The following is a 26,835-nucleotide window of genomic DNA, read 5'->3' on the forward strand; positions in this document are numbered from 1 at the left end:
CTCTGCAGATTAATTCTTCAGGGGAAAGGTCTGAAAGGGGTGCGACAAAAGGATTTTTTTTAATTATTATTATTATTCACAAAAGGAGTAATGAAGAAAGGCTCGCCACTCTGTGTCAGCAAGTTGAGGAATATTTGTCTCTTTCTTTTTTTTAAGAAAGAGAATTAAATACTTTCTGACCTTCGCCAACTACCAGGGGAAATGTGCCCCCCAAAAAAAGCAAGTAAAAACTAAGCGAGTCAGCCGTAGTTTGATTAAAAAGACTTGTTTAATTTAACAGAGACTGTAAGACAAAAGGCACGTGCAGTGTGAAATTACAACTCTTGATTGATCACATAGTCCAGCGGAGGTGTGGAAGAGAATGTAAACCAGGTGTGTAGCTCTGTAGGTAAAGTGTCTTCATGAGGAAGAGAGAGAGAGAGAAAATGAGAAGATGAGAAAACTCGTGAGTAGGAAAAGAGACACGAGTCAAACGCCGTGACGGACACAAAAAAGGTTAAAAGTGGTCTAAAGACTTCAAGTAGAGAAGACACACATGAGATAATACATGAGTCAGTCACAACAACAACAAAAACAAAAAAAATAAAACAAAAATAGGCTCAAGGTTGGTGACTTAAAAGTCTGTAATGTATTTTGCCCTCTTTTAGGACTAAAAAAATGAAATTTAAAAAAAAAAGTGAGAATTGCATCGCTGCTCAGAAAAGAGACATTTATCACAGTATAAGTTCAACCTTCTCCATCACATTATTAGTACACCGCCGACATCAGGCCGTGTGTGTGTGTGTGTGTGTGTGTGTGTGTGTGTGTGTGTGTGTGTGTGTGTGTGTGTGTGTGTGTGTGTGTGTTGGCTGGCTGGCTGGAGGAGGGCAGCCACCAGCCGCTGGTCTGACGACACCATCAGCTCCATAAAGAAGCCGGATTGATTTCTTTTCTTTTCCTCAGACCCCCTGAGAGAAGGAGACTTATCAGAGCTCAGCAGAGGCCTCGCTGGTTATAGATCTCACACACCGACGCCAATGTCACTTCCTCTGAAACCCTGCAGTAAGAAGACGACAACACCTTCTCTCTCTCTCCCGTCTCTCTTTCTCAAAAGTGTGCTTAGAAATCAAACATATATATATATATATATATATTGCACTTGAAGTAACAGGAAGTGGTGTGCACACGCACCAACAAGGGGGGGGGGGCAGAGGGGGGCGTTGGCCACTCGGCCAAACAAGACGAGACAAGAAGAGTTAGAGAGGAAAATAAACACAACTGTGTGTTAGACGGGAGGACGGACAGCGCCCTAGAGTTTGTACACACACACACACACACACACACACACACACACACACACACACACACACACACACACACACACACACACACACACACACACACAGCTGACATGAAACGATGACAGGTAGCCAGTTAGCGTCACTGAGAAGAACAAAGGGGGGGCCAAGTGTGCAAAAGTCCACATTACAGCCGCTTCCAGCATTTCACAGCCATCGCCTTGGTTGTGCACTGAGGCTGTGCGTGTGCGTGCGTGCGTGCGTGCATACAAACTGCACCATTCTTTGACCTACTAATTGTCTAATTAATGTCTCATGAAGCAAATGATCGGTTTCATAGCAATTTTTAGGAAAAAACAACATCAAACATTTTCATGGTTGAATAAATACTATTTGCAGATTTAGTTAGAAACTGTGTTAGAGACCCGCCGAGAGACGAGAGGATAAAGTAAAATCAAGAGGAAAACTCTTCAGTTTGAGTTTTCTTTTGTTGAAAAAAAAAACAACAACAAAAAAAAAAAAACAGTTTGTACGCGCCGACAATTGTACAACCAATCGTGGGCCGCGTGCGTGTGAAGCGTCTCTGGTTTCCCTCCCCGGACCTTCACCGCCGTCAGGCCGGAACCAGCAGAGTGTCTAAGGTGTGCTGCAGGCGCTCCCAGTTCCTCCAGAAGAAGGTGAGGAAGCAGACGGCGAGCACGGTGGCGAACACGTGGTGGCGGCTCCTCATGAGCGGCGCGGCGAACTTGGCGGCGGTGGAGACGCACACCAGGATGACGGTGATGATGGCCAGCATGATGTTGATGCTCTTGCCCAGCAGGACGCGGGCATCGTGGCTCTCCAGCTGGACCGTCTGCTGCTGGTGCTGCTGCTGGAGCTCCAGCTTGGAGACGCGGGTCTGACACGACTCCATGGCCTCCTGGGAGACGGACAGACGAGAGAGAGGGGAGAGAGAGAGCGAGTGGGCGTTAGCATGCGGAGGTTCATCAGGGCGCTAACGGGGTGAAGAGGTTTGCTGAAAAGTGCTGAAGCAACACGGTTTCTGTGAAAAGCACAAAGTACAATGAGACAGCAGAGTCTCTGACCGGCTCTTTTCAAGAATATTGCACGTGAGGAGTTTTCAAATGAATCTTACTGGGCAGCCGGATCACTCAGATTTCAACTCCACTTTGTCAACATCTGACAGACTGCGTTTGTATTTCATAAATAATTATGTTAGTAATCTGGCATTTTATCAACGATACTCCCCATCAGAAAGAAATGCTATTTTTCTGATTTATTTTTGACACAAATCAACATTGTTTTTCTAATTCTATCAATTTAGTAAACCCATTTTGTTTTTCTGAATTTTTACCATCAATATTGGAGATTTAATGTGGGTTTTTGTTTGTTTTTTTGGTTTTGGTTTTTAGCTCCGGTCACTTTTTTTTGCATGTTTCTCCACTTTTCTCTCCTTCCATGTTGCTTTTTTTCTTTTTCTTTTTAAACGCGACTTAGCATCCACTTTGTGGGCACAACACACAACAATCTGCAACGTGATCTTCAAGTGGATTATGAGTGATCGAAGCAAAAAAAATGTGCCTTTTGAAAAGATTTTTATTAATAGAGGTGCTGGACTTCCTCAAGGAATCATAGGAGCCTTGTGCCAACCATCTTCCTATGTATAAACAGGTGGGAGGCTTGAGAGGATTAAAGCTCTTTAATACTTTAGTTGCAAACATTGCAAATCGCTGCTAAAAAGATTAGCCTAAGCGCTTTTATTAAACACTTTTATCAAAACTAGATGGCTTTTATCCCCAATGGTCCCCAATACCTTTTTGCTTTACAACCCTTTTGATTTGTTAAAACTGTAACATTGAGACGAGACTAGGCCAGGCTAGGCCAGGCTAGGCCAGGCTAGGCCAGGCAAGGCTACACTAGCGTCAGCGTAGCCACGCGCAGCCAACAATACCTCTCACGCCAACAGGAAGCCTCCTATTTGCAAATCTTGCAGCAACAAATGAGGTGAAGACGACAGGCACGCTGTCTGGCCAATCACAGTCCACACAGTTTTGCCTCCCACCTCCAAAAGGCTCTTTACCGAACGCACTGAAAGGCTTTTCAGAAAGGTCCCGTCTGGCGTGTCGGGTTATTTTCAACCCAACTGGACAGACAGAGGGAGACTTCCTGCAGTCAGTTTGGTGTCAGTGAGGCTCGTGTGGTTAATAGCAGTTTATTTATGATCAGCTGATGATCACCAGGAAGCTTCATAAAAGAAAACAGAAAGGAAAGAGAGAAATCTCTAAGAGATTTTATTTATTTATTCATTTATTTATTTATTTATTTATTTATTTATTATTTTATTTTATTTTTTTTTGCAGTGTTAAAGCAAACACAGCTGTGACTCTGTAGAGCTTTCAGCCAGGGCTGAAATAGTTAGATATCAAAATATAGTATCTGACGCTACACTGTGGCAACCTAAAACCTTGATCTGATCCTGTACATTTTTCATTATCAGCTTAACTTTAATCCCCAATTATTCAATCTCTCTTTATTTGACGAGTCATGCGTGGAAAAAAAAACAAAAGCAAAGAATAACCAGACAGACAAAAGCATCAATGGGCAAACAGACAGAGAGACCATCTGCTGTCTGGCAGGCGGCCTGTTGGCTGGACTCTGAAGGAGAACGTGACCGAGGTCTACCTGGATGTCCCGAGCCCTCTCCTGGGCCTGGTAGGCCACCCGCTCCTCGATGCTGGCCAGCTCCTGCTTCAGGTTGGACATCTCGTGCTGGTGGAGCTCCGTCAGGTCGTTGAGCTGGTCCTCCAGACGATGGTACCTGGTGGCCGGGGGAGGGAGGAGTCAGAGGTGTTGGGATAAACTCCAATGGCAATTTCATTACGGCAATGAAAAGAAAAAAAATATATATATATAAGTCATTTTCAAATATTTCTTTTTCTTTCCAGACTCCAGTGAAGCAGCCTTGCACAAAACAGCATATTTAGACCTCTGTTCACAGACCTTCCACCAGGAAGTAAACACAAGGCAGAGCCAAAACCTGACTTTAGGTGTTGCTTCGAGTGAGAGGCTATTTTTTTTTTTACCACAGCCGGTTTGTAAAAAGTGTGGCAAGCAGCAAGAAACTCCTTTAAATAAGCTGTCAAAGTTCCTGTGTGTCCTACCTGTACTTCTCCTCCTGCAGGGTCTGGCTGATGACGCCGTACTCCTTCTGGAACTGGGACTTGAGCTCCTCCATGTCCTCCTCCAGCTGAGTCTGGCCGTCCCGGATCTCGCCCAGCTCCTCCAGGCTCAGAACCAGTCGGCTCTGGCCGTCCTCAGCCGCCTGCTGGCCTTCGGCCCTGCTGGCCAGCGACGTCACGGCGGCCGACGCCAGGTTCCCGTTGCTGTCGGCTGAGATGGAGGCGCTGCCCGAGGAGCACTCGTCGTCGCTGGGGTACCTGGGCTTCCCCACCAGCGAGGCGCTGCTGCTGAGGCCCCTGGCGGCCGGGTCGCCGGGCAGAGTCGTCGGAAGCGCCGTCGGCGGCGGCGAGCAGGCGTCCAGGCCGCTCTTCAGGTTGTCGATGTTGTCTGCGCTGCCGAACTTGTTCCTGATGAGGTTGGCGATCTCCCGCGGCTTGCTGAAGAAGAAGGGCGGCGAGAGGGAGACGCCGGGCCCGATGGTCTTGATCTTGTCCATGGTGGGGTGGCGCCCGCTGCCCGTCATGTCCCTCAGCAGCTGGCGGGGCGACTCCCTGGGGATGGTGCTGTGTTTGGCGCCAAAGCGGCGGGGCGGGGTCCCGTCGCCGTCCTTCATCTTGCGGTGGTACTGCTCCAGCTTCTTCTGCATCTGGGCGATGCTCTGCGCCGACTTCTGGTTCTTCTTCTCAAACACCTGCTTGATGCGGCCCACCTGCTGCTTGTCGGCGCTGTTCACCAGCTTCAGGTACTCGACCACGTTCTCGTCGCGCGCCGTCTGCTCGATCTTCAGCTGCTCCGTCACCTTCAGGATCTTCTGCTGCAGGCCGTCCAGGCACGAGCGGCTGCGATGGACCTCCAGGCCCGGGCCGGCACCGGGACCGGGGCTCCCATCGCTCACGTCCAGGTCCAAGTTGTTCTCCGAGGAGCCGCGGCGCATGGATGCAGAGAGGCTCAGAGAACTCCCCTCAGTGCTCCGCTCCTGCCGGGGAGGACAGAAGATCTCAGCGGGCGAAACGTGTGATCTGATTAAGTGCCGCTCGGTGCCGCTCGGCGCCCCCCGACCCCCCCCCGGCTCGGCACCGCACGTGGCAGCAACAGCTTCGAGTTTGTTAGCGCTGCTCGGCGGCGCTCATTCGGTTCCACGAAGACGAAGCACTTTGTTCTACATCGCGGGATTCTTCATGGAGACGGGTCGTGTCATTAGTATCATTATCATTATTATTATTATTACCATCATGTTCCACCGCAGCCAGCTGGCATCCAATCCCCCTCGGCAGCACGTTGGCCACACTGTCCCCCCCCCCCCCCCTCCTCACCGTCCCTCCCGGATCAACACTTTGAATAATTGGGTTGAGAGTCGCGAGTCTCTTTCACTCCCACTGTCTTCTTTCTAAATCCAAACTCTCTTCACGACACCTCCTCGTGTCCCGGTGGCGAAACAACAACCTCAATAATGTGAGCTTCATCTCCAGCCCCGCCACGCATCTGCTTTAGATTCTGTCTTTGTAATGCCATCTGTGTGTGTGTGTGTGTGTGTGTGTGTGTGTGTGTGTGTGTGTGTGTGTGCGCGCCAACGCCGGCTGCCACAGTTTAATCCCGTTTGTTTACAGTTTGGCACGCGGACCTGACAAATTTCAGATAACGGCCCTTAATGTGTGCGGAAGAAGTGGAGCGCACGGTCTGATGTAGGTCAGCTGATAATGTCAGACAAGGCGAGAGCGAGCGAGATGAGCCAGTGGGGGAAAAAAAAAAGCCCAGGAAATCCCTTTTCCAGACATTGGACCATTGTTTGCTTTTTCTTTTTTTTCTTTTTTTAAATCAACACTGTGTCATTTTTGTCTGATTGAGGCGGTCGCTGACACCGCGGCCGGGGTTCTGCTGCCACAATCAGACAAACGAGCCAAAAAATGAAGTGGTGGCTCCGTCAGCTATCGCTCTGAGGAAGTGAAAGAGGAGAAATGGCTTACGTGGGCAAGTTTAATCGCGGCTCCGCAGAGGCAGAAAAGTGAGAGGAACTAGTGGACGCGGCGCCGGAGGTGGTGAAGTTGCTGACGGAACAAACAGGGCCGACGATGCCGTCGATGATGATGATGATGAAGAGGAAGAGGAGGTGGCGTAAGCCGACAGAGTGCGATGCAAAGTGTTGTGAAGCAAGCGCGTCGGGCGGCGTGGCAAAGCTGCGCTAATCCTCCACCAATGTGACTGCGGTGCTTTTCCAGCGCGCAGACCCGGCCCAGACCGACTCCACCGACCAGAGGCGGACTTAAGGGCTCAGCCGCCGCCACTTAGCGTTGCCACATCGCCCGCATCCACTGTTGCATATTCGCCTGAAGAGAAAAACAAAAAACAAACAAAAAACACCTCTCTCCATTGTCCGACGCGCCTCGGCTCGGCCGCCGTCGCCACTGCGGGTCATGTGACGCGTGTCACACTGGGATAATCAGGTGTGACCGGTGGTGACGCACTGCAGCTCAGACCAGCTGGACAAAGACGCTTTCAGAAACAGCAAGAAAAAAAAAAAAAAGGGAGAAGAAGGGGAAAAAGAGCGACTCCTCTTGCAAAATGAACTGCGTTGAGGAGATCCAGTTGCACTCGCAGCCCAGTTAGCTGCTTGTGGACCGGGCCGACTGGTGGAACTGGTTTGCTGGAGCAACTGTTTAGTCAGAAAGAATTTGGTGGGTGTGAGTGTGTGTGCGTGCATGCGTGCGACTGTGTGTGTGTGTGTGTGTGCGTGTGTGTGTGTGTGTCATCTTTTAAACCCTCCAGCTGGAACAAGCACACAAAGTGTGACAGCCTGTGGACTCCAGAGTCGAGGCTCAGACAAGCGAGCAGCACTTCCTGTTCCTGGGGCCGATCATGTGACCCGAGCTCTCCTGCAGGTTTTTCACAACTGTACAGATCTTCTTTTCTCCCCCAGACACCAGCGGAGCTGTCTTCCAGTCCAAAAACAAACCCTACACCCTACACATTGCCAGGAAGCAGTGTTTAGCCCTCTGTTTGCAGCCGTCTGCATAGCTGGATTTGAGCCTCCTGCTGAAACTATGTGCTTGCTTTAAGGGGACGTAACCAAGGCACGGCTGAGAGCCATTCAGAGATGTTGTTGCTAACCTGAGCTATCAGCGGGCGTCGGCGCCCCTTTGTGACGTCACAACGGGACAATTTCCCCCAAAAAGCTCTACGTTCAAAGCGCTGAGGTGGTGTGGAGGTGGAACGTGTTCAAGAAGCGATTCTTCATTCACAAGTAAGAATGAATTTAGCGTTTAGCGGCTCCTTTAACAGTCACTCTTTAACCGTCCAGCTCTTCTTCGAGGGTTCGTCAGTGGTCCTCCTTAAGAACGATGCAGTAACTGGAGTAGCGAAGCCTGAGCCACTCAGTGCGATGTGGAACTAGAGAGAAGTGTTTCAGCCTCTGTCCTCATCCCTCCCACCCCCCCCTCCACTCTCCCTCCTCTCCCTGGCATCTGTCCTTCTCAAACACAGGGGGCTTTGTTTTGTGGGGGGGGGGGGGATTGCAGCAAAAAGAAAGACTTTGTCGCGTCCTACCTCTGGCCCGTCCACGGCTCCGATGTAAACGCTGTAAACGCTAGAGTGCAATCCAGCACCTCGTCTGAAAACACTCCCCTCGGTGCTCTGGTCGAACCCGAGCCTGGCGCACGAACCCGAGCCTGGAGTCCAGCACTGCGTCCTTCTTTCAGCAGGGCGGAAGACGGGCTGATGTGTTGGTCTCGCTCTCTCTCTTCAATTTTTTTTTCTTTTTTTTTTTTTTTAAATCAAAATCAAACACAAAGAGCCGCCTGTCCCACCAGCCAGCTTGTCTCTGCTGCGCTGGAACTAATCTAGCGTTTTTTTCCACCACTAGCCTCACTTTTAAGTGCTGTGGGAAATTCTCTCTAAGAACATTAAAGACCAGGGCGAGAGAGAGAGAGAGAGAATGGAGCTGTGCGAGTGCGTTCGTCCCACGCAGGGCAAGAAGGTAAAGCGCTAGTTGTTAGCCTGCGGCGGCGGCGGCGGCGGCGGTGAAGGAAAGTTAGCAGGAGATGTTTGGAGAGAGAGAGAGAGCGTCGGCCCGAGTACCTCTCACGCTCCTCCTGGACTGGGTTAATATCACAGCCGCAGCTGGGAACCCAGAATGAGGGGAGTGGACCTTTAGTCAGACAGACCTTTGGCAGCAATGAAGCAGCGCAGCTCAAATAACATCAATAACACCAGCCAGATGTTCTGGCGCAACAAGGCTGAGGAAAGCGGTGGATCTCTCATGGAAGTATGACGCTGATTCAATTTGCCTTCTTCTCCAGCGGCTGCTTAAGATTCCTCTGCGCTGCTGGCTGGCTGCGATCGGATTCTCTGGGTGAGCGGTTCCACAAAAAAGATTTTGCCTCCTGCCCGAGACATAAACATCCTCCTAAAGTTTTTGCCAAGGAGCTGCCCTACTTTTCACTCCGTGCCCCCCCACCCCCCTCCCCCACCCCCCCCGAACACTTAGGGCAGGCATTCTCCAGGGCTTTAGTTTTTTGGGGTTGCATGAACAGCATGAACCGATGGCCTCTGGTGATGACTGGAGAGACGGCAGGAGGACCAAACTCACGCTCACCCCTCCCCTCCCCTCCCCTCCCCCACCACACCCAGCTCACCCCGAGGAGCTAAAAGGGAAAACCACTGCGACCACTGCAGCAGATGGCGGCGGTTACATCTGACACTTAGGTGGATCATCTTCGGATGTCAGGTCGAAGATTAAACGGAAGGGCGGGGTGGGGTGGGGTGGGGTGGGTGGGGTGGGCGGCCAGATGAGCGGCGCGGCCATCGGCACCACGTGCTCGCATGAATGACGGCGAATTGGAACTCAGTGAGTGGAACTCCGAGAGGAGAGGAAAAGGTTTTCTTTCTGTCAATCTGCCTGATCGTCAGTGATTCTACTGGTTTCATCATTCTGAGGGAGTCATTGTTTACCATCCTCACAATGATTGTTAGCCTGATAGACTGATGGAAAATGTTTTTGCAACAAACTGAAATGCGTCGAAGTAAACTTTTGGAAATGTTACAAAGGGTGCTCAAATCAAACGATACTTTGTTTGAACTCAATTAAAAGTCAATTTCTCTATGTGTATTACCAATACTGACACTAGGTGGGCCGACGCATACATTAGCATAGGGATAGCTACCATTCAGGTAGCCATGGGAGCCTGAAACTCCCTCTGGGGCGTGCACCAGAAGGAGAAACTTGCATCTCGTTAGCACACCGCTTTCAATGTGGGTGTCAGTGAGATAAGTGTGTAAACCTGCTTTAAAGTAGTAGCGTGTTTACTAGTGGGCTACTGCAGGCTAGCTAAGGCTGTAGCCTTAGCTAGCCTGCAGCCGCAGTGTATATGGTTCAGAGGCTCAGTATTTGCAAAGCAATTATTTGAAAATTTGCATCATGCAAAACTTGAATGTTCTATTTTTTTCCAGAACGTTTTTGCAAAAATTCTCAACACTTGACGCAAACTCAAGATTTTGAGCAGAAACAACATTTTTTTTGGGAGCGCAGCAGAGTTTTAACGACACATCGACGTCTACAATTTCTTTTTAATGTCACAAATTTTCAATGGGATATATGTCAAAATATATCTTTTTGCAACATCAACAGCATGCGAGGTTGACGCCCAGCGGTGTTTGACTCACCTTGTAACACTGGTTTGGCAGAAACCAGGAGGAAACACAAAAACAAATCGGCACTGTCATCATCATCATCATCATAATCCACACCAACATGATCTATTGAGGCCTCTGTGGTCATGGGGGGCATTGGGGGGGGGGGGGATCATCTCTGTATGAGCCCCCCTGTCCCCCACACTGTCCTACATAGCACACACAGCGTCTGTCCAACACTGTGACCCATTTCTGGCACCCTGACCACGCTAGACAGCATAGCACAAAACTCCAACTGCATTAGCCTCAATCTTGACCTGACAAGGGGAAGCTGCACTTGCTGTTTGGGAGGAAGAAGAAGAAGAAGGGGGAGGGGGTTGGGGGTGGGGGGGGGGGGGCGGCCCACTGCACTCTGACTGAGCTACGCTTTGAAAGTGCAGCTGTTTATCTGCCGCTGCCTCTTGGTTCAATCGTCTAGTTAGCAATTCATTTTTTCTTTAAAAAAAAAAAAAAGCCCACGTGTAAACAGATCTTATGCTTATCAGGCAGCTGCAGCTGCAGAAGCAGAAGCAGAAGCAGAAGCAGGCAACGTGACACTTTAGCGTGTAGAACCGGAACTGGATGTGAGAGCCGAGCGTGTTGCACGAAAAAGAGTCGAGCAGTTTTTTGGGGGAGAATATAAATATTGATCCGTTAAACTCAGAATAGAGATGACGCCTCGCAGCTGGCTCGCCGTCTTTCCAAACTCGCCGTCCCTCCCTGTTATATAACTAACAGAAAGGTGTCATCCTGGGCGACGACGACAACAACAACGACAACAACAACAACAACAACAACAACACGTCGCTGTAATGCGACAAAACCGCACCCAAAAAAAATGGCTGTCAACTTTTTTTTTAACGAGTTTAGTTGTTTTTTTTTTTTTTTTTTGCAGATGTGAAGCAACAGGAGCAACATTATGAGAGCTGAGGCGTGTGTGTGTGTGTGTGTGTGTGTGTGTGTGTGTGTGTGTGTGTGTGCGTGTGTGTGTGTGTGTGCGTGTGTGTGTGTGTGCAGAGTGTGTAGCGCGCCACTTGTTTAGCATTCTCGCTGTCAAAGTCTCTGTGCAACCCAAATAAATACAAACACACACAAAGACACACACACACACACACACACACACACACACACACACACACACACGGGAACGGAGCTGGCACACTCACTGAGATGGAACAAAACCGTCCCTTCAGCAGAGAACAGAACCACCGAGGGGAAGAACCCCGTGGTGCTGATTGGTATTCCCTCCAGCCGATCTTCGCCCAATCTAAAACAACACAACGCAGCGGCGCTCGCCGCACGCACCGCCACATGGGAAGGGGAAGCAGAGCGAGAACCCAGAAGGGCTGACCCAGTATCTCCTCCTCCTCCTCCTCCTCCCCCCCCTCCTCCCCCCTCCCCTCTCATCTGCAACCCCACAGCTGCCTGCAAGGCCCCTCTGTGCTCACACAACTGTCCTTCAGAGGCCTTCAGACCAATAAAAGAGAGGAGGGGTTCCTCCTGCCATCATGAGTCTCCTGAGCGAGGAACCAGCGTTGGGGGGGGGGTTGTTTGGAGGGGGTGTCAGCCAGAGCGCCACAACTGAATCAATAGCCCATTACAGTCCCAGCGGCCGCCTACCACACTCACAGACTTGCAAAAGTATTGAATGGGATTCAATTAAGATAAAATATGCGGCAGTCAATGGAGTGATTCAAAGGAGGAGTGGGGGGAGGGGAGGGGGGGGGGCGAGAGGAGCAAAGCGAAGAGGGCATACTAAGAGGCTGCTAATGTGGCAAATAATGACTTTTGACTGGATGACGAGACAAAGCAGCATCACAGCATCATTTTTTTTTTTACTCATCCATTTTCATTTTTTGGATTGTGTTTTTTTTTTACGGTAAATTGAGAACATCGCAAGGTGTTTTTGAAGCATTAGCGTCTTCCCATTGAACAACAGGACCTGCTGGATTCATACCTGAAATCTCTTGGCAAAATTTCATGATAACGGAGGAAACTTGAAAAAAAGGTGGGTCTATTTTTAGGGGGGCGGGGGGAGTAGATATAACTTCTGCAATTCAACAGCCACGCCACAAAAAGCAACACATGAACGTGTAAAAAGTTCTGGACCAATCCCTGGGCCCTGGGTTTTGAACAGCTCCACTAGTCCCCCCCCCCCACCCCCCTGTTTTTCAGCTGACTTGTCAGCCGTGACTGCATGTTGTTCTCTTCACTCTCTCATCTGCAATCCACCTCCCTCCACCTCCACTACCGGTAACCGGCTTTGCATGATCATCATGAACTGTTTGTTTTTTTTCTTCTTCTTTTATTCCCCATGTCTGCTACTGTTTATGCAAACGCGGCTCTCTGACGCAACGCTCGATGCTTGAGGTTCTCACAAACGAAGCCATTGAGGAATGGCACTGGGAGCCCCGGCAGAACCGCCATCCGGCAGGCGAACAAAGGAGCTCTCTGGAAACGAGCCACCCGAACCCTGGCCTTGCATCATCTCTGGCCTGCGAGCCCACGATATCTGCGGCACAATGTCTGTGACGGAGGGGGGGGGGCCGGGTGGCTGGGGGGGGGGGGGGGGGGCAATTCTGGGATGTCACTCGAGGCCAACACAAAGAGGAAAAACATAATTACACCAATCCGGTCACAATGGAGCGGCCAGGACGTGGGCTTCCATTACACTCACATGGTCGTGGAGCCACAAAATGCGCCAGTTGATGAATAAACAGCAGTCGTCAGATAAAGAAGTGTTGGCCGTTTTGTTTTGTTTTGTTCTCTTGCAAAGTCCTCAAATATATTTTAGTTTTACAACTCAGCAACATGCAGCAGGCAGGAGGCAGGAGGCAGGAGGCTCGCTAGCAGTTTGCTGATGATGTACAAACATTGTAAACCAGGCATTGCAGGCAGGATGAAAGGCAGCAACCTGCTGTGTGACTGACTGAGTGACTGACTGAGTGACTGACTGAGTGACTGACTTTCAGGTTGCACAGGAAGGCGCCTTGCTGGGGGACAGAGAGCACGTGAATACCGACAGTCGAGTCAATCAGTCGGGGCTCCCGGGGATTTACATTTCGACGTCTGTAGGGGAAAAAAAGTTCTCCACCAAAAGCAGTCAGAGAGTCAGAAGCTGTGGGCGCAAAGAGAACTCCTCGTTTTGCGCTCAGCGATTTTGACTGTGAGAGCAAGCTGAGCTCGGCTCGGCTCGGCTCGGCTCGACCCAGACCCGGCTGTTTGGCGCCGGACGGGAAGGATCCCCCCGAAGTTTTGACGGCCGCGCTCGGGAAACACGCCGGCCCTCGGAACACAATTAAAAATACAATTAAGAACTCTATCGAGTCACACTTTGGATCGGTGCCTGTTAATGTTTATTCAGTTACAGCTGTGGCCACGGCTGCCACCACCCAGCTGTGCTGTAAAGCACATAGTCAAAGTCTGACTTCATCCCGGCAGCAAGATAGAGCCATATGGATGACTGTAAAACACACACACACACACACACACACACACACACACACACTGGCCTTTAGTCTGATAAAGGGGACATAAAGAGGTGTACACTTGTTTGTGTTTCGTTTGTTTGTTTGTTTGTTTGTTTGGTCTTTTTTATATTCGATTTGAGAAGGCGGGACTTATTGATTAAATATTCTGTTTCGACTAGTCGATTTTTATGCAAATAAATTCAGACACAACCACGTCTTGCCTTTCTACTTCTCCTTCTTCTTCTTCTTCTTCTTCTCCTTCTTCTTCTTCTTCAATCGGAACCCAGTGGAATGGAGATTCGATTGACGATTCGAGCTCTTTGATTGGCTTGAAAAGACAACCGCTGCCTGTATTTTCGAGGCGAATGCCGCGGACTGAAGGCACCGGCCGGCTTGTGTCGCTCACTTGCGACACTCGCCAGACAGACACCCTCTACAAACATCACCGATCCGGAGTAGAAAAAATAAAGATCCTGCTTCCAGCCCGAGTTCACGCGCTCTGAGAGATGGTCAAGGCAGCAAAACAACGTCAACACCGTACATCTGACCGCCATCCGCGCATTTTACCGACTAATTCTATTGTTTGTGATCAAGAAAGGGGGGTGGTGGGGGGGGGGGACCCACGGGGCAGCTGTTGCGTTCACATGACTCGCAGATCATCGGACAACAATGTAGCGCTGCTACAGTCCGTCTGTCACAAACCACACCACGCTGCTGTAAAACACACACACACACACACACACACACACACACACACACACACACACACACACACACACACACACACACACACACACACACACTCCTGATACTCACCATCCGGGCGCCGAGGTATTTCTCTACTTCATATAAACTTCGCACCGACACGTTGGCGCTGGGCATAATAATAATGATGATGACGATGATGACGACGCCGATGATGATGAAGAAGATCCTCGAGAGTCCCGCTCACTTTCGGTCCAGTTCAGCAACTCACTTGGCCTTGTCTCATTTCCATGTTTTGCCCAGTTTCCTCCTCCTGTCTGTTCTGTCCGTCTCCTCGCCACCGCCTCTCTCTCTCTCTCTCTCTCTCTCTCTCTCTCTCTCTCTCTCTCTCTCTCTCTCTCTCGCTGTCTGTGTCTCTCTCTCTCCTACTCACGGAGAGCATATTCGCGTTCAGCCTCTTCTGCAACATGAAGAGGGAGGGGGGGGGGGGGGGGGATCTGCGTGATCTTAAACTCCGCCCACTTCTCCGCGCGGAGCCACTGCGAGGAGGGGTTAACGCCTTCACGTGGCCATCAGGAGAGAGAACAGCCAGTAAGAATGTCGTCAAATACATGTAATGAGTATTTTTTTTTTTTTTTTTTTAAATAAAATAAAAAAGTACCGTACCCACTTAATTAAAGTCATTGTGTGAAAACCACACGAAGTCACCGTGATGTGAAATGAGATACTTCATGACAACTTAATATTTATCTGGCATGATAGCGTTCTAACAACATCAAGTTGTTAGCGACGACAGTAGCTTTCCACTGCAGGAGCACAGTGGAGCTCCTGTTCAAATAGAAGACATTGAAAGCACAAAGTGTCTACTTTAAATGATTCAAACCAGAGGCAAATGACTTTGGGAACTTAGTGCAACACCACATGAAGTTGTGGGTATTCAGTCAGTTTGCTGTTGTGGGGGTCTATGTGTATTGTTGTTGTTGTTTTTTTTTTTTTTTACAAAGGTTTATAGTTTGTTTAGTTTGACCTTTTATGGTGTGTATTTTTTTGCGATGATTCCTTTTAATTGCGATTAATGTCCACCTTTTTTCAACCTATTATTTCACCGTCTCCTTCTTACTATTTTAAGAATATACCAGTTCAGGCTGCAGTACCTTTATCAACTTTTCATTTCGGACCCAACGGAGCCCTGGGAACAAGGCAGCTCCCCCACCCCTCCCCCCACCCCCCTTTTCTTTCTTCCCCTAAATGGACTCAGCTTGGAATGAGCTAATCCACCTTAGCAGCTGAACAAAAACAGCCTGTGTTGCTCTACAGCTTGCTTAACCTTTAACAGGCGCGCACACAATAAGTGTTTGTCTTTTGGAGGCTGCGAGGGAGCACACGTGCACACCGACAGAGCTCCCTCAGCAAGGTAGGTACAGAGTGGTGTCTGGTGAGAGAGGCGCACACTGCTGCAGGGAGGGGCAGGTGGAGTGAGACAGAGATCTGATAAGGCTGTGCACGGTCACATGTACAAACTGGACTCATTATGGATTTATTAAAACTACGCTGACCAGTATCAGTCCGCTGCTCCACTGTTCATCACGTCTTATAAGCCCTGTCTGTGGACTTGATTTACCAGAGACATGAGGCGGAAGCAATGTCACGTTCACTGTCCTCTGGTCAACCATACACTGTATTTGCAGAGGCCCGGTGAAAAATACCTGTTCTGAAATATGATTGGCAGCCGCCTGTAACATCTGCCACCGTCGGTACTGTCACTCGACACAAAGCGTGTCACTAAGTCACTGGGCCACAGGGATGGATTTTGCATTATTAATTCACAAGGAGCATGTAAACAAGCTTTGTTTACCGCAACTTCAACTTCACTGGGTGTTCAACCACTAAACTTTGACATCGACACAAACTGTTGTGGGGTTTCGCTGAGGATTAGCGCTGATGCAATGAAAGTCTATGGTGGTAAAGCTAATAAAACAACAGCCAAGAGATGCAATATGAGTCCATACTGCTAATGGGGTGTCACCCTGAAGAGGTATCAGTTCAATTTGACCAACAACAACAATGGAGTTAGTTAACGTGCAACTGAATTTGTCTAAAATAAATAAATAAATAAAAACAAATATTTTAGCCTAGCTGGACTGTTCGGTGAAACCCAAGGAGCTGTGCGATTGCTACAATTAGCTAAAATTGTATAAAATAGCATTGGGAGGAATCCTCCCCCTCAATTAAAATTTCAGAACCTTTAAGTAGATTTAGAAAATGTCACCAGTGCAGAGCTGGCTTCCACGTGGAGCCGGGTAGTAAATTGGTGGAAATTTAATTCTGTCTGAACTCTTCTCCTTTTCAACCATGTCCCCAGAAGCCAGAGGACTGACTCTGTCTCACCGACAGTAAGATTATGAATGGGCGACGTTAGTTTCAGGAGGAAACGTTGCTAAAGACTCCGTTGCTCAATGCAAATTCAAATGTTTGCGTTTACGCATTCCCCTGGAACGGTGGACTCTGACCAACTTCAGCCTAAGCCTGATCGGCTCACGGTGGCAGAGATTTCAATTATATAAACTTTCTAATGTCTTCAAAAAAAAAGAAAAAAAGAAAAGGCCCTGATGTTACAGAACTCCTCGTCCTGCCGGTGGGTTTTTTGGTTTTACAGCTGTGGAAGACCTGAAGGAAGCAGCGCTGCTTTGGTAATTAAGACTGACAGTCGAGCAGACGAGATAATGAAAGCAAACACTGCGACAAACACTGCCACTCACAAAGCCTATTGTGTGCGGAGTGATGAATTTATCTCAATATGACACACAGAAAATTGGCCGCTTGCAAAGATGACAGCAGCCTTTGCACAAATTGCTGGCACACGCCAAAAGCCTGAGAACATATATGCGATTCCTGCAAATACTATAAAACACAATAATGAATCAACTGAGGTTCATTCTTGGAAGCAGCAGCAAATATTGACACTGATTTTACCGAAGAAACCAATTTTAGATAATGGGAGAAGCAGGACCTGCAGCTGTTTTAATTCTTTAATGATGCAACCATCATTTTCCCTCCACTCGGTTTCATTATTTTATTTGAGAAAAGAGTCCATAAACTACCAAGTGCTGCTCGACGTCGCTCCCCTCTCCCCCTGATGCATTCTATACACAAGTCTATATACAACAAAGCATTCAGATACACATGAATAGAATGTCAAAATACTTTGACAAATAATGCTGCCCCATCCTTTGGATGGGCAAACAAATTAAAAACAAAAAAAAAAAGGTCTTTAACCTTTCAGAAATAACAACACCTCACAAGTAAATTCACATGACAAGTTTTTCTTCTCATAATCCTAGTAAAATGTCAAAAAAATGCAAGAGTGTGTAGGAAGGCAGAGACAGACAAACCAGCATGACTGCTTCAAATCAAAACAAAAGAGAACAGGACCTGCAGGAGACGGGAAGGCCAGAGGTCGATGAGGCATAAAACACTATGTACAACAGAGGCTGCAATCTACTGCGCAGGGTTCCAGGTTTCATTCCTGAAAAGCCGTGTTGCTCATTCCATGGGTCTGTTGCCGAGACATCTGCTCTGCAGAATGGTCACCGAGGAGTCCAATTAGGAGGAGGAGTGATGGGAGATGGGGGTGGGGGGTAGGGGGGGGCATGATTGATGCAAATACAATAAGTCATGACCACGCAGTGACCACTGCGCCCGCCGCTTGGCTGCCGAGTTTTCACAGTCCAACGGTGCAATCGGACAAAAGGCGGTTGGGGGAGGGGGGGGGCCTCTCAGACCCCCGCCGACGCCTGGCTGTTGTAGTCGGTGGACTCCATCTTGAGGATGTAGGGGATGATGCTGTCGATCTGCACGTTGCCGATGAGGCCGGAGAAGAAGAGCTCCTCGGTGACGGCGGCGCTGATGAGCCTGAGGGCCGGGAGACGCAGCAGCAGCTTGGACAGCCTGACAGACAGAGGAAGGGTTGCAGGGTCGGGGGGGGGGGGGGGGGGGGGGGGGTTAACAGTGTGCACCGATCAAACTGCTGCCATCCAGAGCTAAAGCACAGTCGAAGGCTGAAAGAGACCGACCGATACGAGTCTTCTGGGTAGGTCGTGGTGACGTAGTCCTGCAGCTCAGTGTACGCCTTCTCCTGAAACCTCTCGATCTGCGGAGTGTTGTCAATACCTGGGTGATCTGGTGGCGGCGGGAAACAAAACAAAATGTACATGAAGTGAGACGGACGTATGAGTGTGCAAATGCAGTTCCCCTGTTCAAACCAGGGCTGTGCGATTCATCGATTTTAGAGTAGTCAAGACGATGTTGAAAAAAGGAAAATCCTAAAATCAATTTGGACTTTTATTTTCAAGTGAAGTTTGCTGAAAGCGAGCTTCTCACTTGATTGATCCCAAGGAATTCATCTTTGTTTGGTCAGGAAGACTGTACATGTTGTCAATGTACTAAAGCCAAGGAGGATCTTTCAGTTGCACTTCAGTCCCAATAGGGAAACTGGTTAAAAATAAAGATAAAATATTTGAAAAACTTTATTCCATTCTTGTAGTTTTACCAAAAGAAATTGAAATGAAAATTGAAAATCGAGTTTTCAGAGAGAAAAAAAAAAAGGGATTTTATTTTTGTCCCAAAATCGCCCAGCCCTCGTTCAAACTCTTTCCAGCCATCTCGCCTGCAAGCACAAGATGACAAAAATACAAGTGTGTGGTTTTTACTGTGCGTGTGTAAACTGCCAAGACTTGTGCGCACCGGGACTGAAGAGAACAATGGCTTTGAGGTAGGCGTATTCATAAGAGTCTGGAGACAATTTCAACATGCTGTTACAGAACTCTTGCATCCTCCAAATGTGCTCCATGACCAGTTTGACTCGTTCCGGTGACAGTTTCTCTGTGAAATGCAAGGAAAAACACTTGAGGAGGTGAGAGATGGGGATCCGCTTAACAGCACAAAGTCATTCTTTCTGGGCGCCTCGTCCTCCAGTGCGCCGCCATGCAGGCAAACCACAGCTGAGCCCTCCTACCTTCCTGTAAGCTGGTCTGCAGATGGTTGATAATGGCACTTAGGATGGTACCGACATTCATGACGCTGGAGCACTGGGCCAGACCCAAGGCGAACAGCTCGTTCCAGCAGGCTTTCATCAAGTTGATGTCATTATCCTGCCCACTGGGGAGGTAAGAGATCACAGTTAGCAGCACCGACCCAACACCCAACTGAAAACAGAACGTTAGTGCGGGAATGACTGAGGGGGAAGAGGGGATGTCGCTCACCCGAGGGTCTGAAAGGCAGGAATGGAGCGAGCCCAGTGCATAGAGAGAAACAGCAGCCTGGAGGCCGACTCACAGATGTAGTTGACATTGAGGTACTCGGGCACAGGCAAAGGCATCATAAGCTGCAAGAACAGAGGGGGGGAATAAGAATATGGACAAATCAATCAACTTTATTTGTACTTTTATTTGTACTGCGCTAAATCACATCCAGAGAAAAATAACCAACTGGGCCCCCACAGCAAGCAACTCCCCTGAGGGAAGAAACCTAGAGCAGACCCAGACCCCAGAGGGCCATCATCTGCCTATGACCAGTTGGGGTGAGAAGGAAATACAAAGAAATAGGGGGGGAGGGGGGGGGGGGTAAGCCAGAGAGAGAGAGAGAGAGAGAGAGGGGGAGAGAGAGAGAGAGAGCGAGAGCGAGAGAGAGGGAGAGAGAGAGGTAGCCAGAGAGAGAGAGAGAGAGAGAGAGATGAGAGAGGGAGAGAGAGAGAGAGACATAGAGAGAGAGAGAGGTAGCCAGAGACAGAGAGATGAGAGAGAGAGAGACAGACAGACAGACAGACAGACAGACAGACAGACAGGGAGGGGGAGAGAGAGACACAGAGAGAGAGAGACAGATGTAGCCAGAGAGAGGGAGAGAGAGAGAGGGAGAGACAGACAGACAGGGAGAGACAGACAGGGAGGGAGAGAGAGACAGAGGTAGCCAGAGAGAGAGGGAGAGACAGACAGAGAGAGACAGACAGGGAGGGAGAGAGAGACAGAGAGAGAGAGAGAGAGACAGAGGTAGCCAGAGAGAGGGAGAGAGAGAGGGAGAGACAGACAGGGAGAGACAGACAGGGAGGGAGAGAGACACAGAGGTAGCCAGAGAGAGAGGGAGAGACAGAGAGAGAGAGAGAGAGAGACAGAGGTAGCCAGAGAGAGGGAGAGAGAGAGAGGGAGAGACAGACAGGGAGGGAGAGAGAGACAGAGGTAGCCAGAGAGAGAGAGAGAGTGAGAGAGAAAGAAAGAGAGAGAGTGGCAGGCAGGCCAGAGGGAGTTGCAGAGTTATCAGCAAAGCTCTCACAATACAGATGTAGATATATTAGAATAAATAATTCAATTCTGCATATAAATAGATGTTGTTGTGTCATATACATCAAACCATTCTAAAATGTGAATGTCAAGTGGTGGGGTGGCGCAGCGGCTGCGTGTGTCTGTGTTTGCTGTCCATGGGAGAAAAAGGCAGAAAGAACCAGGATGTCTTCACACCAAATGTGGCAATGCGTCAAAATCCGGCAGGGCTGTGCAGCGACGGTGCAGAGAAGAGGAGGTCTTACGTGAAGAACAGGACCGACTGTCCCAGGCTGAATGTGGCACGAGACACACAGCTGATAGATGCTGCAGCTGGACGCTGGGAAACCACTTAGTTGCAGCGTAGATTTAATTTAGTGCAACTGCAGCCAAACACATGAAGGCCTCGGCAGCGGAGTGGTTTACCTTAAAGGGGAAATGGCATTCAGAGAGAAGAGAGCCCTCCAGCTCCACCACGGGACCCGACTGGTCCCCCGACATCAGCTGCATGGTGGCCTCCAGGGAGTCTGCGGCCGAGCCGTCGGTGGGGTGCAGCACCTTGGCCAGGGTGTCGAAGGCCCTGCGCAGAGAAGGGGGTCGCATCGTCCGTCAGACGCACGTGATTTTTTAAAGGCACGTGTGCGAGAGACCGACGGGGATGGAATGGAGTCCACGAGAGCCGAGTCAGAAACCACATGGCCCCGAGACAATTGCATTAAAGCTTGGCTCCGACCAGGAACAAACAGCCGCACGGGTTCACTCTGATTCTGCCGCAGCGGCGTTTACATTCACTCATTCCAAAACGAGCGCCGCTCAGTGTCCCGGTGACTCCTCCCGACGGCTCGCTCACCGGCTGATGTCGCTGGCAGTTTGCTCGTCTCCCTGGATGTCGGTCATGGAGCTGTCGCCGTTGCTCAGCGTCTCCGCTCCCATCAGGTCGTTGCCGCCGTCGCTCGCCTCCCTGTTCTTGAGGTGGGCCAGCGAGGTCACCACGTTCGCCAGCGTGCCGAGGTCGCCTTGACACGGGTCGTCCTGGTGGGAGGGGAACAGCCGCCGTTACAACTAGCCGTGACCCATTAACAGACAGAGGTCCGACTCTGTCCACGCAGCTCGACAGTTTGAGCGTGCACAGAGCACGGAGGGCGTTTTGTCAGTGTGGGTTTGCACCTTGTCAGGAGACGCTGGGATCAGGATGGTGTTCTCCAGCTTGGGGAAGGGCTGCTGGATGTTGAGCAACATGCTGGACTCCAGCATATTTGTAGTCCTGAAATGAGACGGACGGGTGTGAAGGACGACCTTCCCCAAAGTCTTCATAGCAGGAGGCCAAAACCACCGTCAGTGAATTCTTATGGTTACCGAACTCATGATTGTGTTTTCATCACCTTGTCAGGTGCAATAATAATAGGTAATAATAGGTAATCCAATGTCAGACTGTGCTAACACCACACAAATAAAAAAAGAAAAACTGTTATCATATAATAATAACACAACCTATTTTGGACTTCTGTTTGCTAGCATGGAATGCTCGGTGAGCGTCACAGAGTTTGCAACTAACGTGTTTCGCTGCTTCATTTTCTATGAAATTCGTTCTCTGGTTTTTTTGCAGGATGTAAACAACAACCGACACCACCCACAGTGCAAATTAGCATCTAGCGGCCACAGCGGGCTTTCATCATTCAGCAGTTTACAACAACAGCGACACGACGCGTCAACGCCTCAATGTTCACGCCAGCGCGATCGATTGCGTCGACTAATCGTCGCAGCCCCACACGCAGCGACAGACGAGTGCCTCCTGCTTGACGAGTGGACTCACCTGGCAGTTTCCTTGTCAGACACGAAGGTGGGCGTGGCAGCCAGGGGGCTGCACAGGTTCTTGCGGATGTAGATTTTCTCAGTGGAGGCGGCGCAGTTGAGCGACTTTTCTCTCGTCACCTCAACGGGCTTCCTCTCACATTGCACGGCTGAAAGGAATCAAAGAAAAAAGGCATCGCAGCTAATGAACGGCGCCACACGACACACTGAGCACTGCGTGCATGAGATGAGACGCCGGAGCCTCCTTACAGTCCTGCTTCATGCCCAGGGCGATGCAGCGCTGCAGCCGGCAGTACTGGCAGCGGTTCCGGTGCAGCTTGTTGATGGCGCACTCTCCGGATCCCCTGCACGTGTACACCAGGTTCTTCCTGATGCTGCGCTTGAAGAAACCCTTGCAGCCCTCGCAGCTCACCGCCCCATAGTGACGCCCTGAGGAAAGCAGGAGGCGCGCACCATTCGTTGGTTTGCTTGCGTACGTTGGTTACACGTGACTGAACTGCGGTTTCCTACCTGAGGCCTTGTCGCCGCATACGACACAGTATTCCACAACCGGCTTCACGATACACTGGTCCGAGCCCTCTGTCACAAACTAGGGCGAATAAAATGGATAAATATGTGCAGGTGACAAATAATCCTTCATTCATTCATTCATTCATTCATCCTCTACACCCGCTTCTTCCTGAGCTCAGTTGTGACGGGGTTCTGCTGGAGCCCATCCCAGCTGTCTTAGGGCGAAGGCAGGGCGACACCCCGGACGAGTCGCCAGTTCATCGCAGGGCCTGACAAATAATTCCGGGGTCTCTTTCACAATTTGACATCGAGAGTTTATGGGTTCTCCGTACCTGAATCTGCTGCCCTGCCAGATCAGGCGAGGCAAACAGCAGCTGGTTGACGCCGGAGCCGTCTGGCGAGGTCAGGATGACTTTGTTGGGAGAACCTTCCTGCTTGGTCAGGATCACCTTCCCGCCGGGGGAGTAGTCCGCGTTGGCCAAGATGAACTGCTGCTTTCCCGGGGAGGCCGGCTCCAGCGCCGTCACAATCTGGATCTTCTGGCCCGTTTGCTGATCCGTGACGATCTGTTGTACGCGACGATGAAAAGTCACAGTGTTAAGGAGTGCGAGCTGTGCAGGAGACTCAGGCCTGGAGGAAAACAACCCACGCTGACTGTGAGAATATTTCAAAAGGTCAGAATCCTGCGACGTGGCTCTCGCTACCTGCCGCCTCCTGGACACACTGCCCTACATGCACACGTTTGCTGCTGGACAGCGAGGCCACGGCGGGCAGAAAGAACGAGTAAAGCCGTTTAAAAATACTTTGTGGTCAAAAGGGACAGGGTTTCATGCAAACTGCACAGCACGTAACTTCCCCGCAAACGCTGAACCAGGTCAATGTGAAAGCGCAATTAAAAAAAAACACAAAAAGAAAAAAAGAACACTTTCATGCTTGCATGCTGCTGAACTGTCAGTGAGAACTATCAACTATACACTGCTCTCGAATATTTATTCATTAGAAGCCAAATGTTGTCTATCCTGCTCATGGAAATCAGATACACACTGTGTATGAGGGGAATGACTTTTCACTGAGCTTTAGAGAAGATAAGTTACACTGTAAAAAAACAAACTTAACAAGTTCTGGAAATGATGGAATGTGTTTTCTAACTTCCTTAAGAACAGCAATACGAGTGCTGATGGTTGGACGTATGATGGGAAGGATTGAGGCCATGTCATTCCTCCTTTTCTCTTCCTCTTTTTTATTTTCCACTTGTTTTTTTTGGTTGACCACTGAGCAATGTCAGTTAGTGAATGCAGTCCTAACGTTTGAGACATTGTTGCTGTGTGCCTTGTGATGTTGGATTTCATATTAATTGAAGGAAACTATAATGTATACACATTTTTTAAAAAAAAATCACACACAAAAACCTATATATTGCTCTTCCTTGCAGCGCCCCTCCATTTAAGGAGTAATCACACTAATAATTGTGTATGCAGAGAATTCTTCAGTTAACTACCAAGTACACACAGTATCTCGGAGGACAGTGTTTTACCCGCGCTCACTCGCTTACTTGTCGATGGAGAAATATCAGTGTAGTCAAGGAAAAGATGTGGTTAGAAACTTCCGTAGTTGTATTAAAGTAACGCAAAAAAAATGAAGTGACATCAAAGTGGTCTGACTCCTCTGTCGCAGAGTCAGAAGTGTTCTTTCACAAAGGGTAAAACCTCAAACTAGACTCCACCACACCTCTTCCTTCTGATGCTGAGGTGGTGACAAGCAAGAAGCTCTCATCGTGATGTCACTGCGGCTAATGAGGAGGAAATGAACTCTGCATCTCAAATGTCAACACTTCCACTCTCGCCACTTTGGGGGGGGGGGGGGGTGGTGGTACCATGTTTTAGAACTTCCTGTCTCATTGGCCTTATTGATAAGTCAACTGTGCCGTGGCCTCACCTGAATCCTGTGTCCTAACGCCATGCTGTTGTCTGCGGACACCAGTTGAATCCGTTGGGTCTGTCCATCCATGCTTATAAAGCGCGCGCCCTCTACAGCTCTTCACCTCAGCGCCACGTGAGGCACGCACTTCTGGAGGGAAAGAAAAAATATTTGTTGTTGTGGTTGACTAAAATACTAATGACGAAAAACGTACGTTTAAAAAAAACAAACAAAAAAACAAACAAATGACAAAAGTAACTTTACGATGGTCCTCGTGGCACTTCATCTCCTTTATGAGACCAATTCAAAGTAGTTTAAATCATGGCTGCATCTGCATTTTAAGTGAAATGTATTACCAATAAATTGTGATCATGTTAAAAAATAAATAAATAAATAAATAAATAAATAAATAAAATAAAACGCCCATCATTCAGATCTTCAGTTTTAAATTTTTAGATTCAACTTTGTTTTATTTTATTTTTTAATGGTGCCCCAAATCAACAATTAGGCCAACTGACTTATAAAGCTTCGCCCTGCGCAATAACTAACTTGAGGGTTTTTGCGCCCGTTAGCTAGCTAGCGTTCATTTAGGTCGATTTCAATGGAAAGCTTAGTAAAAGTCGAAACTGGTGAGATCGGACTTGTAAAGAACCAGCGGCTTCGCCACAAACATTCACTCTTTAGAAATGACTGCGTATGACTGAGTTTGTGGCCTGCGCAAACAGACATACACAAGGCGTTCGCCGTTAGCTTGAAACTAAACTACACTGGCCGCGGCATAAAATGCACCGTAAGTCACTGTGAAACCATAACCGTAAGAGGTTCCGAGTGCAATGACAACAAGGCCATGCTCACGAGAGCCAAATATTTTAAAATCGATACGGAAGATAAAGGTATTTCTTTTCCTGTGGGTGAAAGGTCAACATTGAAGGGTTAAAGCATACTGGGGTTCAGTCAGGGCCCATTCTTCCACGTAGCTGTCAACAGCGGACGTTGGCTAAGACAACTCGGCTAAAATTAAGCAAATTCTCTCGCCCGATTCTCCAAATTTACCCATCGGTTGTCCGTGTAACTTGATTTTAGACAGCGCAGCACACTATCGCATTCGGACCTGTCAGAATTATCCAAAAGTGCATTGTAGGAAGTACAGTTAGCGGTGCTAACGCAACAGCTATTGCCGGTTGCAGTTAGGTGACGCGGGTTAGCTTGTCGGCTAACTAGCATGTCTGATAACGCCGATATGTTGCCAAATGACAACAAAAGCGAGTTGCTAGAGCGTTACGTTGGCTATCAAACCTCATGTGCAGTCGTCCGGTGTAAATCCACACTGCTACATACCTGCGATTGTCAAAATTCACTGACGTTGAGCACAGAACAGCGTTTACCGGCTAGGTTAGCTACTCGCTAGCTGGCTAATGGCTGCCTCCCTGCTGCAGGCGCCCGAATGAACACTCCCTCCCTTCCTGAGTTCCTGTCCCTTCACAGTTCATTCGCGAACCTGTCGCGCGTCCACGTAAATTCATTTTTCTTACCTGCCAGCGAGCCTTCGGCTCATGTTTTGAGTACGCTACAATAAATTACTATACTATGTGGTGCAGTTCGGAGAGGGGTCAGAGTTCGTGACCCTTTTTCCCTCACAAAACGGTTCCTGCACATGCGTAGTTCGCTCTTCGCGCCCGCACAGTTTTGGCCGGACAGTTTCCCTTTGTGAAATGTAAGACGCATTATTTCTGGCGTTCTATTCCGTTCAGCATGAAGACTGCGACGCATAGCTTGATAATTAAGATGTATGTTTGTGTCACATCATGTGATCGCAGGAAAGACGGACTGGAACATATTTAAAGGATGCAGACATCGCCATCAATGTGTTATACATATGGCATCATTTCTAAACATTACATAATTATTATTATTATTATTATTATTATTATTATTATTATTATTATTATTATTATTATTATTATTACTATCATTTTGAGAAGTAGAGACAAA

At 48.9% G+C, this 26,835-nt stretch overlaps 2 protein-coding genes across 7 annotated transcripts; both read right to left on the minus strand.

Moving 5' to 3' along the window:
- Nucleotides 1-249: 249 nt before the first annotated feature.
- LOC142904558 (transmembrane and coiled-coil domain protein 3-like) lies at nucleotides 250-14,693 on the minus strand. 4 transcript variants are annotated; one of them, XM_076050731.1, is made up of 4 exons: nucleotides 14,405-14,693; nucleotides 4,439-5,433; nucleotides 3,960-4,095; nucleotides 250-2,196 (listed from the first exon to the last, which is right to left on the minus strand). In XM_076050731.1, exons 1-4 carry the CDS (start codon nucleotides 14,468-14,470, stop codon nucleotides 1,891-1,893), a joined length of 1,503 nt encoding a protein of 500 aa, XP_075906846.1. In that variant the 5' UTR covers nucleotides 14,471-14,693; the 3' UTR covers nucleotides 250-1,890. The 4 variants fall into 4 exon arrangements, with proteins under 4 accessions (XP_075906846.1, XP_075906845.1, XP_075906847.1 ...); XM_076050730.1 differs by lacking the exon at nucleotides 14,405-14,693 and adding an exon at nucleotides 11,285-11,620; XM_076050732.1 differs by lacking the exon at nucleotides 14,405-14,693 and adding an exon at nucleotides 7,998-8,084.
- Nucleotides 14,694-17,308: 2,615 nt separating this feature from the next.
- Nucleotides 17,309-26,510, minus strand: nr2c1 (nuclear receptor subfamily 2, group C, member 1). 3 transcript variants are annotated; one of them, XM_076050718.1, is made up of 14 exons: nucleotides 26,376-26,510; nucleotides 24,862-24,993; nucleotides 23,259-23,492; nucleotides 22,927-23,005; nucleotides 22,666-22,845; nucleotides 22,418-22,565; nucleotides 21,772-21,868; nucleotides 21,455-21,636; nucleotides 21,031-21,184; nucleotides 19,555-19,676; nucleotides 19,308-19,450; nucleotides 19,037-19,174; nucleotides 18,367-18,472; nucleotides 17,309-18,241 (listed from the first exon to the last, which is right to left on the minus strand). In XM_076050718.1, exons 2-14 carry the CDS (start codon nucleotides 24,931-24,933, stop codon nucleotides 18,070-18,072), a joined length of 1,827 nt encoding a protein of 608 aa, XP_075906833.1. In that variant the 5' UTR covers nucleotides 24,934-24,993; nucleotides 26,376-26,510; the 3' UTR covers nucleotides 17,309-18,069. The 3 variants fall into 3 exon arrangements, 2 of the variants coding, with proteins under 2 accessions (XP_075906833.1, XP_075906834.1); XM_076050719.1 differs by lacking the exon at nucleotides 26,376-26,510 and adding an exon at nucleotides 26,182-26,331; XR_012929424.1 differs by having other exon boundaries at nucleotides 18,101-18,241; nucleotides 19,003-19,174.
- Between the last annotated feature and the right edge of the window lie 325 nt (nucleotides 26,511-26,835).

The sequence above is a fragment of the Nelusetta ayraudi genome, unplaced genomic scaffold, assembly GCF_046127955.1.
Source record: "Nelusetta ayraudi isolate G7.1 ecotype Tasmania unplaced genomic scaffold, CSIRO-AGI_Nayr_v1 ptg000129l, whole genome shotgun sequence".
Classification (NCBI taxonomy): domain Eukaryota; kingdom Metazoa; phylum Chordata; class Actinopteri; order Tetraodontiformes; family Monacanthidae; genus Nelusetta; species Nelusetta ayraudi.